Here is a 14,229-nt window from a genome sequence, read left to right on the forward strand (position 1 = left end):
TTCGACCTCACGGCTTGGTTTTTGCTCTGACATGCACTATAGACAGGTGTGTGCCTTTCCAAATCATGTCCAATCAATTGAATTTACCACAGGTGGACTCCAAACAAGTTGTAGAAAGTTGTAGATCAATGGAAACAGGATGCACCGGAGCTCAATTTCAAGTCTCATAGCAAAGGGTCTGAATACTTGAGTAAATAAGATATTTTTGTTTTTAACACATTTGCTAAAATGTCCCTAAAAACTATTTTAGCTTTTGCGATTATGGGGTTGTGTGTAGATTGTTTAGGATTTATTTATTTATTTATATTTATTTATCAACCCAAAATGGTGATCTAAAATATAATTTATTAGACCATGTGCATTATTGTGCTTACTGAAACACAGTACTTACCAGTTGCCAATACTTATGCAGACTGGTTTCTCAGTGTGGCCTTTTATTTGAACATCTAGCTTACCTGTAAAACAGCTACTTTCAGGTTAAGAACTCACAGGACACCCTTCACAAGGATCACTGTTTATTTTTTGTTAAACTGTTCTTTGATTAAGTCCTCAGACATTTTCACTACTTCCACCCACAATGTTTTGGCAGAGGACCACAGGCTGCATAATGTGTTACAGAGCCCTCCACATCTCCTTTCGATTGGCTTTGACAGAAATGAACAACTCCAGATCTTTTTTAGTTCTAACCCTCTGTTCAACCTAAGGAAATGCAAACATTCTTATTCTCATCTAAACCACCTGACCTTTGAGATAACCTCATTGTTTCTTTAGAGGAAACAGATCAGGTGGTTTGGAGCCCAAAAATAAAAAGTCAGACCGCAGCCACTGACTGAAGCTCTTCAGGACCACGATTACATGTCATAGACCTGCTCTACAAACATTTCAATAAGTGCTGAAATAATATTCTTCATATCTTTGGAAGAACCTTTGAGGGCATCTATCTCTATGGAGAGGAGGGAGGAAAATGGGTGAGTTCCATGCTGCAGAACAAGGCAAACTTCAATGCCTTGGACTGAAGCAATGCAATGAGCATAAGAGAAAGCAAACAGATGCAGTGCATTCAGTAGATATTCAGACTCCTTGACTTTTCCAACATTTTGTTACATTACAGCCTTATTCTACAATGGATTAAATCGTTTATCCCCCATCAAATATACGTATGACAAAGCAAAAACAATGATTTTTTGGGAAAAAATTAACATTTACATAAGTATTCAGACCCTTTACTCAGTACTTTGTTGAAGCACCTTTGGCACAGATTACAGCCTTGAGTCTTCTTGGGTATGACGCTACAATCTTGGAACTCTGAAGCTCTATCAGTGACCATTGGGTATCTTGGTCACCACCCTGACCTTCTCCCCCGATTGTTCAGTTTGGCTGGGCGGCCAGCTCTAGGAAGAGTCTTGGTGGTTCCAAACTTCCTCCATTTAAGAATGATGGAGGCCACTGTGTTCTGGTGCAGAAATGTTTTGGTACCCTTCCCCAGATCTGTACCTTCGACACAATCCTGTCTCAGAGCTCTACGGACAATTCCTTCAACCTCATGACTTGGCTTTTACTCCGACATGCACTGTCAACTGTGGGACCTTAAAGAAAGGTGTGTGCCTTTCCAAATAATTGGAGTCCACCTGTGGTAAATTCAATCAAGTTGTAGAAACATCAAGGATGGTCAATGGAAACAGGATACACCTAAGCTCAATTTCGAGTCTCATAGCAAAGTGTCTGAATACTTATGTAAATGTTTATACATTTGCTAAAATTTCTAAAAACATGTTTTCGCTTTGCCATTATGGGGTATTGTGTATAGACTGATGAGAATATTTAATCAATTTTAGAATAAGGCTGTAACGTAGCAAAATGTGGATAAAGTCAAAGGATCTGAACTCTTTCCAAATGAACTAAGTAATACAAAAAATGGACAGCAGTATGACAGGCCATACTTACTGCGGTCAATTACAGGTATTGAGTACAGAAGGGTCATTTTTGGGACGCTGTAGCTAATGTCTTTGAACCTGTAACAATGTCAATCTACTTCCCTCTGTCCCACCTATACACAATGGTGTAAGTACATAAAAACTATGGTGAAGAAACAGCCCTCCAAGTAAAACAAAAACTCAGGACCCAATCCTCAGAATGCTTAAAATTTTTTTGAAGTAATCTACCAAAGTAATGACTTCAGATTAGAAAAGAGCTTAAATAATAGTTTGCCGATGTTAATAATCAAATAAAAAAAGGGTGAGCAAGTCAAACAGTGGATATGAAGGACAGTTGGTGTAAATCGGACAAACTGAAACTCAGCACTACATTATTGAATTTGGGAGGTTGGTGCGATCCAGGAGGCAAGCAACAGCGCGCGAGACAACCAGGAAGTTTCTCTCCAGAGGACGAGGCAGTTTCTCTTTACACTAAGGCCACTTTTAAATAGTCATTCTGAATGAGGACCATAACTTTTCTCCCGTGTTCACAGATCTTTGTAGGAGTTCCTTTGAGGAAAACAAAGTTTCTAAGTGGAAGAACCTGGTGGTTCTCTCTTCTGCAGGGCTGGCGTTTGCCCCACTCACCACCAATAAGATCAAAGTCCCCGCTCAACATGGTCACCACAGCCATGCAACCGAGATAGTCTCCAATTTTGTGTCTTCTTTGATCCTCTGTGGCTTTATCAAAGAAAGTTGAAGTCCAGAGAGAAGTTGTACCATACCACTGCTGCTCTGAATACAATCCACAAAAGACAACCTAAAGTTGCCTTTGCTGTTGTTGCTGCAGTGTCATTCATATGGGTGTATCATATAGATTTGATATTTGTTTCAGTTGATCCCCGTTGCCACAGCCCTTTTGGATGTAGTCTTTCAGTTTTGCCAACCAGGTGCTTTGTGTATGTACTGTATATACACATGAATGTATTGACATTGCGGGAGTGTCTGTAGATGTAAAGTGTGTGTGTTAGTGTATATGGTTGACTGTGTGAGGTGTTTGTATGTTTACTGTATGTATTGTACAGTGGTACGTGAGAAGGTCCAGTGTGGTGGTGGCAGCAACACCAGTGTTTGTTGTCAGGACTGTGCTGTAGTTAGGTACACTGCTGTAGCTCAGCTCCCTCTGGCAGCTGGGTAAGACCACGCTGGGTGTGCAGGCCACTACTTGTCCCCCAAGATGGCGTACTGGTTACCAAGCTCCAACTGCTGCAGGGAAGCGCCACTGCCGCCCTCCTCTCGGCCACGGTTTTTGTGCTTCACAACCTCAAAGGTCTTCTCCATCTCTCTGTCCCTGAAACCCAAGCATTGGACATATTAAACAAAGTTTCTACACGGTGTCTAAAGACATCCACATACATTAGTTTGGTTTGCTCCTAGCAGAACTCAGCTAGGCGAAACGACATCTGCTTGTATACACCTTAAAGACAGTCACTTGAAAAACAAGAAAATAATATTACTGTTGTTTGACCCTCGAGCCACCGAAGAAACAACCAGAAACACTTCCTCAAAATTGTCAGAATTAATCCAAGATACAGTGCCTTGCGAAAGTATTCGGCCCCCTTGAACTTTGCGACCTTTTGCCACATTTCAGGCTTCAAACAAAGATATAAAACTGTATTTTTTTGTGAAGAATCAACAACAAGTGGGACACAATCATGAAGTGGAACGACATTTATTGGATATTTCAAACTTTAACAAATCAAAAACTGAAAAATTGGGCGTGCAAAATTATTCAGCCCCTTTACTTTCAGTGCAGCAAACTCTCTCCAGAAGTTCAGGGAGGATCTCTGAATGATCCAATGTTGACCTAAATGACTAATGATGATAAATACAATCCACCTGTGTGTAATCAAGTCTCCGTATAAATGCACCTGCACTGTGATAGTCTCAGAGGTCCGTTAAAAGCGCAGAGAGCATCATGAAGAACAAGGAACACACCAGGCAAGTCCGAGATACTGTTGTGAAGAAGTTTAAAGCCGGATTTGGATACAAAAAGATTTCCCAAGCTTTAAACATCCCAAGGAGCACTGTGCAAGCGATAATATTGAAATGGAAGGAGTATCAGACCACAGCAAATCTACCAAGACCTGGCCGTCCCTCTAAACTTTCAGCTCATACAAGGAGAAGACTGATCAGAGATGCAGCCAAGAGGCCCATGATCACTCTGGATGAACTGCAGAGATCTACAGCTGAGGTGGGAGACTCTGTCTATAGGACAACAATCAGTCGTATATTGCACAAATCTGGCCTTTATGGAAGAGTGGCAAGAAGAAAGCCATTTCTTAAAGATATCCATAAAAAGTGTTGTTTAAAGTTTGCCACAAGCCACCTGGGAGACACACCAAACATGTGGAAGAAGGTGCTCTGGTCAGATTAAACCAAAATTGAACTTTTTGGCAACAATGCAGTAAAAGCAACACAGCTGAACACACCATCCCCACTGTCAAACATGGTGGTGGCAGCATCATGGTTTGGGCCTGCTTTTCTTCAGCAGGGACAGGGAAGATGGTTAAAATTGATAGGAAGATGGATGGAGCCAAATACAGGACCATTCTGGAAGAAAACCTGATGGAGTCTGCAAAAGACCTGAGACTGGGACGGAGATTTGTCTTCCAACAAGACAATGATCCAAAACAAAACATAAAGCAAAATCTACAATGGAATGGTTCAAAAATAAACATATCCAGGTGTTAGAATGGCCAAGTCAAAGTCCAGACCTGAATCCAATCGAGAATCTGTGGAAAGAACTGAAAACTGCTGTTCACAAATGCTCTCCATCCAACCTCACTGAGCTCGAGCTGTTTTGCAAGGAGGAATGGGAAAAAATGTCAGTCTCTCAATGTGCAAAACTGATAGAGACATACCCCAAGCGACTTACAGCTGTAATCGCAGCAAAAGGTGGCGCTACAAAGTATTAACTTAAGGGGGCTGAATAATTTTGCACGCCCAATTTTTCAGTTTTTGATTTGTTAAAAAAGTTTGAAATATCCAATAAATGTCGTTCCACTTCATGATTGTGTCCCACTTGTTGATTCTTCACAAAAAAATACAGTTTTATATCTTTATGTTTGAAGCCTGGAAATGTGGCAAAAGGTCGCAAAGTTCAAGGGGGCCGAATACTTTCGCAAGGCACTGTAAATCAAATGTGTCATTAAGTTAGATGTTTTGGCCAAGGAAGTCTTAGTCGCATAATTTTACATTTAGTGCAGTGAACAACGTTGCATGAAAATTAGTCGTCTCTCGCTGAGAGACTACACTTCATGTTCCCACTCATACTAAGAGTAGTACTGATAACCAGTCACCAACGAAGGGGCGTTGACTTCGGCTATTGAACTTTGTCTTACATCAAGAGAAATGTTGAGCGCACTACGGTTGACCCTAGTTAGTCAACTGGTTGATTGTTTGGTTGTTAGGCTGTTTGTCGACGGAGATCGTTTTAGTCGATCAGTAACATTCAGAAAGTATTCAAACCCCTCGACTTTTTCCCCACACTTTGCTACGTTACAGCCTTATTCTAAAATTGATTAAATTGGTTTCCCCCCTGATCAATCTACACACAATACCCCAAAATGACAAAGAAAAAACAGGCTTTCAGAAATATTTGCAAATGTATTAAGAAAATGAAAACTGAAACATGTACATACTTTGTTAAAGCACCGTTGGCAGCGATTATAGGCTTGAGTCTTTGGTACAAGCTTGGCACACCTGTATTTGATCTCTGCAGATCCTCTCAAGCTCTGTCAGGTTGTTTTCCAGAAATATTAGATCGGGTTCAAGTCAGGGCTCTGGCTGGGACACTCAAGGACATTGAGACTTGAACCAAAAACACACTTAAAATTGTCTTGGCTGTGTGCCTAGGGTCGTTGTCCTGTTGGAAGGTGAACCGTACCCCAGTCTGAGGTCCTGAGCACTCTGGAGGAGGTTTTCACTAAGGATGTCTCTATATTTTGCTCCATTCATCTTTTCCTCGATCCTGACTAGTTTCCCAGTCCCTGCCGCTGAAAAATAACCGCACTGCATGATGCTGCCACCACCAAGCTTCACCGTAGGGATGGTGCCAGATTTCCTCCGGACGTGTCGCTTGGCATTCAGGACAGAAAATATTGTTTCTCATGGTCTGAGAGTCTTCAGGTGCCTTTTGGCAAACTCCAAGTGGACTGTCATGTGCCTTTTACGGAGGAATGGCTTCCATCTGGCCACTCTACCATGAAGGCCTGATTGGTGGAGTGTTGCAGAGATGGTTGTTCTTCTGAAAGGTTCTCCCATCTCCACAGAGGAACTCTGGAGCACTGTCAGAAAGTACATTGAGTTCTTGGTCACCTCCCTGACCAAGGCCCTTCTCCCCCGACTGCTCAGTTTGGCTGTGAGGCCAGCTCTAGGAGTCTGTGTGGTTCCATACTTAATCCATTTATGGAGGCCACTGTGTTCTTGGGGATCTTCAATGCGGCAGAAATGTTTTGGTACCCTTCCCCAGATGTGCCTTCAACACAATCCTGTCTCAGAGCTCTACAGACAATTCCTTCAACCTCACGGCTTGGTTTTTGCTCTGACATGCACTATCAACTGTGGGACCTTACAGTTGAAGTCATAAGTTCACATACACCTTAGCCAAATACATTAACTCAGTTTTTCACAATTCCTGACATTTATCTTAGTAAAAATTCCTGTCTTAGGTCAGTTAGAATCACTACTTTTTTTTAAAGAATGCGAACTGTCAGAATAATAGAGAGAATGACTTATTTCAGCTTTTATTTTTTCATCACATTCCCAGTGAGTCAGAAGTTTACATCCACTCAATTAGTATTTGGTAGCATTGCCTTTAAAATTGTTTAACTTGTGCCAAAACGTTTCAGGTAGCCCTTCCACAAGCTTCCCACAATAAGTTGGGTGAATTTTGACCCATTCCTCCTGACAGAGCTGGTGTAACTGAGTCAGGTTTGTATTCATCCTTGCTTGCACATGCTTTTTCAGTTCTGCCCAGAAATTTTCTATAGGATTGAGGTCAGGGCTTTGTGATGGCCACTCCAATACCATGGCTGTTGTCCTTACGCCATTTTGCCACAACATTGGAAGTATGCTTGGGGGTCAATGTCCATCTGGAAAGACCCACTTGTGACCAAGCTTTAACTTCCTGACTGATGTCTTGAGATGTTGCTTCAATATATCCACAAATTTCCTACCTCATGATGCCATCTAGTTTGTGAAGTGCACCACCTGAAGCAAAGCACCCCTACAATATGATGCTGCCACCCGCATGCTTCACGGTTGGGATGGTGTCCTTTTTCCTCCAAGCTTAACGATGGTCATTATGGCCAAACAGTTCTATTTTTGTTTCATCAGACCAGAGGACATTTCTCCAAAAAGTACAATCTTTGTCCCCATGTACAGTTGCAAACCGTAGTCTGGCTTTTTGATGGCGGTTTTGGAGCAGTGGCTTTACCCTTGCTGAGCGGCATTTCAGGTTGTGTTGTTATAGAACTTGTTTTACTATGGCTATAGATATTTTTGTACCCGTTTCCTCCAGCATCTTCACAAGGTCTTTTGCTGTTGTTCTGGAATTGATTTTCACTTTTCGCACCAAAGTACGTTCATCTCTAGGAGACAGAACGTGTCTCCTTCCTGAGCGGTATGATGGCTGTGTGGTCCCATGGTGTTTACACTTGCGTATTATTGTTTGTACAGATGAACGTGGTAGCTTCAGGCGTTTGGAAATTGCTCCCAAGGATGAACCAGACTTGTGGAGATCTTGGCTGATTTCTTTTGATTTTCCCATGTCGTCAAGCAAAGAGGCACTGAGTTTGAAGATAGGCATTGAAATACATCCACAGGTACACCTCCAATTGACTCAAATGATGTCAATTCGCCTATCAGAAGCTTCTAAAGCCCTTTCCAAAGCTGTTTAAAGGCACAGTCAACTTAGTGTATGTAAACTTCTGACCCACTGGAATTGTGAAAGTGACTTTATACATCATGCACAAAGTAGATGTCCTAACCAACTTGCCAAAACTATAGTTAACAAGAAATTTGTGGAGTGGTTGAAAAACAAGTTAATGACTCCAACCTAAATGTATGTAAACTTCCAACTTCAACTGTTTCTAGACAGGTGTGTGCCTTTCCAAATCATGTCCAATCAATTGAATTTACCACAGGTGTACTCCAATCAAGTTGTTGAAACATCTCAGGGATGATCAATAGAAACAGGATGCATTTGAGCTCAATTTCAAGTGTCATAGCAAAAGCTCTGAATACTAAAGTATAAGGCATGTGTTTTATTTATTTATTCTAAAAACCTTTTTTCACTTTGTCATTATGGGGTATTGTGTGTAGATTGAGGAAAAACATGAATTTAATTCATTTTTAGAATAAGTCTTCAATGTAACAAAATGTGGAAATGGTCAAGGGGTCTGAATTAGAGGTCGACCGATTATGATTTTTCATCGCCGATACCGATTAATGGATGAGCAAAAAAGCCGATACCGATTAATCGGACAATTTTTATTTATTTGTAATAATGACAATTACAACAATACTGAATGAACACTTATTTTAACTTAATATATCAATAAAATCAATTTAGCCTCAAATAAATAATGAAACATGTTCAATATGGTTTAAATAATGCAAAAACAAAGTGTTGGAGAAGTAAAAGTGCAATATGTGCTATGTAAGAAAGCTAACGTTTCAGTTCCTTGCTCAGAACATATGAAAGCTGGTGGTTCCTTTTAACATGAGTCTTCAATACTCACAGGTAAGACTTTGGGTTGTAGTTATAGGACTATTTCCCTCTATACCATTTGTATTTCATATACCTTTGACTATTGGATGTTCTTATAGGCACTTTAGTATTGCCAGTGTAACAGTATAGCTTCCGTCCCTCTCCTCGCTCCTCCCTGGGCTCGAACCAGCACCATCGACAACAGCCACCATTGAAGCAGCGTTACCCATGCAGAGCAAGGGGTACAACTACTAGAAGGCTCAGAGAGCGAGTGACGTTTGAAACGCTATTAGCGTGCGCTAACTAGCTAGCCATTTCACTTCGATTACACCAGCCTCATCTCGGGAGTTGATAGGCTTGAAGTCATAAACAGAGCAATGCTTGACGCACAACGAAGAGCAGCTGGCAAAACGCACGAAAGTGCTGTTTGAATGAATGTTTACACGCCTGCTTCTGCCTACCACCGCTCAGTCAGATTATATGCATCGCAGGACACGCTAGATAATATCTAGTAATATCATCAACCATGTGTAGTTAACTAGTGATTGTTTTTTATAAGATAAGTTTAATGCTAGCTAGCAACTTACCTTGGCTTACTGCATTCGCGTAACAAGCAGTCTCCATGTGGAGTGCAACGAGAGAGAGGTAGGTCGTTATTGCGTTGGACTAGTTAACTGCAGGGTTGCAAGATTGGATCCCCCGAGCTGACAATGTGAAAATCTGTCATTCTGCCCCTGAACGAGGCAGTTAAGCCACCGTTCCTAGGCAGTCATTGAAAATAAGAATGTGTTAACTGAATTGCCTAGTTAAATAAAAAGGTATCATTTTTTAAAATATTATATATATAAATAATTCGGCAAATATGCGCCCCCCCCAAAAAAGAAGATTTCTGATTATTATGAAAACTTGAAATGGCCATTCCAATTAATCGGTCAACCTCTAGTCTGAATACTAGTCGAATGCATTGTACACACACACCCCTCATTGAACTAATCCATTGTGGAGACTAAAACCTAATTTATGCGTGATCTGAAAATGTGGTTGGAGACTCCATATGGAGGGTGTGAAGCAATTGCGGAGCGTCCAGAGGCATGCAGAGGCCAAATACAGCTCCGTACTGCATTCCCATGCACCTCCCAAACGTTGTAACGATGCAGAGGGCTCTGTACAGCTCCGCATTTACATGATTGGTTGACGGTAGGTGGGGGCGGTACATCCTGTGGGAAACAAACTCACTTCCTTGACTTCTCCACAAAGCGCAAGTATGAATGCCCTGGCTTCTGCTGAGGCCATATCACCGCAAATTCTGCATGGCCAATGCAGACTTCGAATTGACTATGCACCCAGACGTACAATGCACTTCTCTACAGAATGCACTCTCCCGCCAATTTGTGCACATTCATTGTTTGTGTTAGATTGTTAGTGTATATCCCCCATTACATATAACACCAGTAGTACATTTACCCCTAATCTACATTGTTACAGTAAATTATATTAATGCATTCAATATTATTATTCCAGTCTTCCTGTTATCATTGTCGGAGTGGACACATTGTAGCATAAGTTGTGCACTCTGCAAACATTTGTGAGAAACAAGTTTTTGTTAATTTAGTCATTGTCTTGTGTGGAGCGCTCCTGTCAATGTTGAGTTAGCCTGTAGGCTACATGTCCTGCGAGGAAATCTAGGCATATAAATGTGCACATTTGGGGATCTGATCGTATTTCTTACTGGCCTTAACGCACCCCCACTAATGAGCTGATGAGCTTCTCAAAGTAATATTCTGACTTCAAACAGCAAGCAAATTAAGTCTGTTTTTACATCCATTGAGAATTACAATAGTTCCTCAATGTATTTGAATATCTTTCCAGCTGTCTACCTTTTGATAAGCACTCAGTGTGAAAGGGAGAAATTTAATTCTCTGAGCCAGTGGAAAAGTAGTAAAATAGGCCTACGTGATTACTTCATATTAGTGCTCGACTTGGACTGAAATAGGTTCCGGTACTTATTTTGGTATCTGGTACTGTTCATATTTAGGTGCAGGAGCTCCACAATACTTTGAGCTAATATTCTATAAAAAGGAACAGGAGCTCAAGCAGTAGAACATTTGAGGTGCCATTACTCAGCTCGAGTGAGCTCCTTTATCCCTTGCGAAAATGTTCTACTGCTGCGTCTCTCCTGAGCTCTCTGGCGGAGGAAACTGAGGGCAGGCCGGACCCAAGTTAATACAATGTTTCAAGTTCGTTGCAGACAGGCCATGTGTAGCTAATGTGATTTATAGGATTTTTATCAGGATATTTTCTACCTGCAGGCTGCAATGTTTTTATTTGTTGGCTTTGTGTAGGCTATTTTTACATAGTTGGCAATGGCAATAGGTGTTAAGTTTTAGGTTTGTATCTTTTATATTTGGATTAAGCACATGACAATGATTGAGACATGAAGTGGTTATTATAAATTAAATGAAACTGTTTCACATAACTGCCACGCAGGTAAGATAAATTGGCATTCCACATTAGAAAGGTTGCCGACACCTCACGTAGCGTAGCCTATTACCAGCAACTTCAGGAGAGTAATGGCCAGCAGGAGTGGGAGGAGAAAGGTTTCTCTCTTCTGGATATATAGGTCTCTGGCGCCCTCTTGAGGCTTCTGTCTTATTTCATCAAACCGTAATCTTAAAAAGCATCAGACAAGCTCAATGCATACAGTTGAATTTATTAAAACAGACACATCCTATGGAAAAATACACTTTTAAACAAATCCTTAACAGACTACTTTCGGTCAACCAAGATTTGTTTAGTTGGGGACAGCCCTAGTGTGCACGAACAGCTGAAAAAACATGCCGGACAGCAAAATGAACAAAAACGTCACAAAACTTTCATAATACATGCGCAAACTTTTCACCTGGGAAGCATGCAACAGGCTTAAGATGAGTGATATCTGAAGTTGAGGTTCACTCACCTGCGTGTCTCCACATGTTTGGAGCCAGCCATGAGTGAGGGGAACTGTGTGTCGCTGAAGATCTCAGGGGGCCCCTGATTGGGGCCACGCTTTGTGGTAGTCAGTCGGGCCCCTGGGGGGCGGTACACCCCAGAAGGCTTGGACTCAGGCACCTCTTCCACCTCTATAGAGACAAAAGCAGAGATGAAGCAAACCAGTCAATGAAAACAAAGGGCAAGGCTCATCATTAGTAAATCACCAAAATATCTATTGGAGTAACCCACATACATGTACACATACATACACACTACAATAAGACAATGTGGAAGTGATACATAGAGTGGAGAGAAGTATACCCACCAACAGGGGCAGCGGCTGGGGGCGGGGCACCAGATTTGTTCCAGGGTCCAGACATTTTGTCTCCACTGACCAGGATGATCTCTCCATCCTCACCGACCTCCTCCTCATACTCCTCTTCCTCCTTCTCATCACTGCCACAATCGCCAGAGAAAACCCAATCAACAAAAAATGTGCCACTAGTACAGATGTTTAACATTTCATTAGGGTAGTGCCTACTGAATGAATGTTACCCTGTCCCCCCTTATGTTCAGTTTTACCTTATCTGCAGAGCCTGCAGTCTGAGTCCACTGTAGTCCACCTCCTTTGCCTCAAACTCCTTCCACTCCTCGTCCTCCTGCAGACAGAGCACACAGTTTCAGTTACACCCCCCACTAACTGGCGGTTTAGCAATCCACGGCTTCGTAGTTCATACATGTGCTTGTCATCATGTCAATCTCAATTTATCATGTTCCTTTGCATGGTCAAATTTTTACGTCTGTCAAGGGGCCAAATAACTAGAAACTAGGATCTGGATACAGGCCACACCCTGACTTTTTTATTTTTTTATTTTACCTTTATTTAACCAGGCAAGTCAGTTAAGAACAAATTCTTATTTTCAATGACGGCCTGGGAACAGTGGGTTAACTGCCTGTTCAGGGGCAGAACGACAGATTTGTACCTTGTCAGCTCGGGGGTTTGAACTCACAACCTTCCGGTTACTAGTCCAACGCTCTAACCACTAGGCTACCCTGCCGACTTGGGACGGTCATCACAACATGTCACACTGCCTCTGGAATAAGTGTCACAACCTCTGCACAGAATCACACCAGGGTGACACCCTGATTAATTAGCTAAGGTATCCCAGAGAGGGGACAGGTTGACAGTTTTAACGTTAGACCGGCACTATCAGCTGCCTAGGCTTGTTGTGCGGTTATCAGAATCAGAATCAAATGTGCATTTGGTAACTAGCTAACGTTATCTGCTGCAAATGTTACTAACATCACCAGTAAGTTATGCTCTCAGTGCATTTCCCGCACAAATGTTTTGAGTCTAACCGCTGCAGTCCCCATTTCTCAGGCAAACCATCTGTAAATTCTGAGAAGATTAGAGGCCTAAGCATCTACTATTGCGAATCGTGCCAACTAGCTAGCAACATTACTAATCTTCCAAATGGATAAAGTTAAGTCAGTTAACGTAGTTATCTAGCTGATTAACGTTGACCAATCGAGAAAGTTGACACTGTCGCGGCCTGAAGTTATCGAGACATGTCTGCTCACCGTCTGGAATAAGTGTTGAGCTTGCTGGTTTATCTAACAGCGAACTAAATTATTTGATTGCTGTTTGAGGAACTAGTTAACAGAACGTAAGGTAGCTAACCTTAAATATGTATCTCCAGAAGTCGTGTGTTAGGCCAGTATAATAACTAGCCAGCCATGGTTTATTACTAAACAGCCACGAGTCCTCACTGTTAGCAGGCAAACTAGCTAGCTAGCAACAGATTGATTTGGCTAGTAGCAGCAGTATGTGCCAACCGTGACTGGCGCGGGGCTAGCCAACGTTACCTTCTCCGGCTGCGCATCTTGATTTTCATTTTTCGTGCCGGACTTCTCCTTTTCCTTCTTGTTCTTTTTCAATACAATTGGTGTGGGCCCAGATGGTGCTTCCTTTCCCTTGCCTCCCTTTTCTTTCTTCTTTTTTTTATCCCTCTTGGCAAAGAAATCATCTAGGCTCTTCTCCGGCGCAGCACCACCAGTCTCTACATCCGCCATTTTCGTTCAGAAATGAATGCTAAGCAATGACAAACGTCAAAACGTCTCTTTAAATCAGTTGATAGGGAGGGTTTAAATTCCTATTCGAGCAGAGCAATCAAACAACTCCGTTCTATCGTGAGCAAGAACATGTACCTACTGTCTGACTGCCTGTCTTTCAATGTGCCACATTATTGTAGGGGTGTGCGGCTCACTCACTGCTATTTGACAGGCGAACCGGATGTCCAGCCAATACCCTCCAAAATGCCCCGGATTAACATGAAGAGAAACATAATGGACATGCTGAAGAACCAATTATATTGCATGTATTTTTTTTGATGACCCTATCATATTAGCCCGGTAATAATCTGGTACCACACCATGAGGTCTACTGTAGTCGTCTTCACGCATAAATGTATTGTGTTGATCATTGACTAGTTGATCATGGAACAATAGAGAATCACTTACAAATATATATTTAATGTATTTATGAGTTTACTTGTTTTCTCAAAGCCAGCA

At 41.8% G+C, this 14,229-nt stretch overlaps 1 protein-coding gene across 2 annotated transcripts; it reads right to left on the reverse strand.

Moving 5' to 3' along the window:
* Positions 1-498: 498 nt before the first annotated feature.
* LOC110535659 (protein CDV3 homolog) lies at positions 499-14,001 on the reverse strand. Of its 2 annotated transcripts, none has more exons than XM_021620790.3 (5): positions 13,525-14,001; positions 12,241-12,317; positions 11,984-12,114; positions 11,645-11,807; positions 499-3,264 (listed from the first exon to the last, which is right to left on the reverse strand). In XM_021620790.3, exons 1-5 carry the CDS (start codon positions 13,729-13,731, stop codon positions 3,135-3,137), a joined length of 708 nt encoding a protein of 235 aa, XP_021476465.1. In that variant the 5' UTR covers positions 13,732-14,001; the 3' UTR covers positions 499-3,134. The 2 variants fall into 2 exon arrangements, with proteins under 2 accessions (XP_021476465.1, XP_021476466.3); XM_021620791.3 differs by lacking the exon at positions 499-3,264 and adding an exon at positions 11,379-11,512 and having other exon boundaries at positions 13,525-13,981.
* Between the last annotated feature and the right edge of the window lie 228 nt (positions 14,002-14,229).

This window comes from Oncorhynchus mykiss, chromosome 11, assembly GCF_057628025.1.
Source record: "Oncorhynchus mykiss isolate SJ-2025 chromosome 11, ASM5762802v1, whole genome shotgun sequence".
NCBI lineage: Eukaryota > Metazoa > Chordata > Actinopteri > Salmoniformes > Salmonidae > Oncorhynchus > Oncorhynchus mykiss.

Excerpts from the sequence above, each read along its gene's own strand:
- LOC110535659 (XM_021620790.3), bottom strand. The coding sequence starts at position 13,731 with ATGGCGGATGTAGAGACTGGTGGTGCTGCGCCGGAGAAGAGCCTAGAT. Across the intron at positions 12,115-12,240 it reads CTGCAGGCTCTGCAGATAAG|TGATGAGAAGGAGGAAGAGG; the intron begins GTAAAACTGAAC and ends CGATTGTGGCAG. Across the intron at positions 11,808-11,983 it reads CCCAGCCGCTGCCCCTGTTG|AGGTGGAAGAGGTGCCTGAG; the intron begins GTGGGTATACTT and ends TTGTCTCTATAG.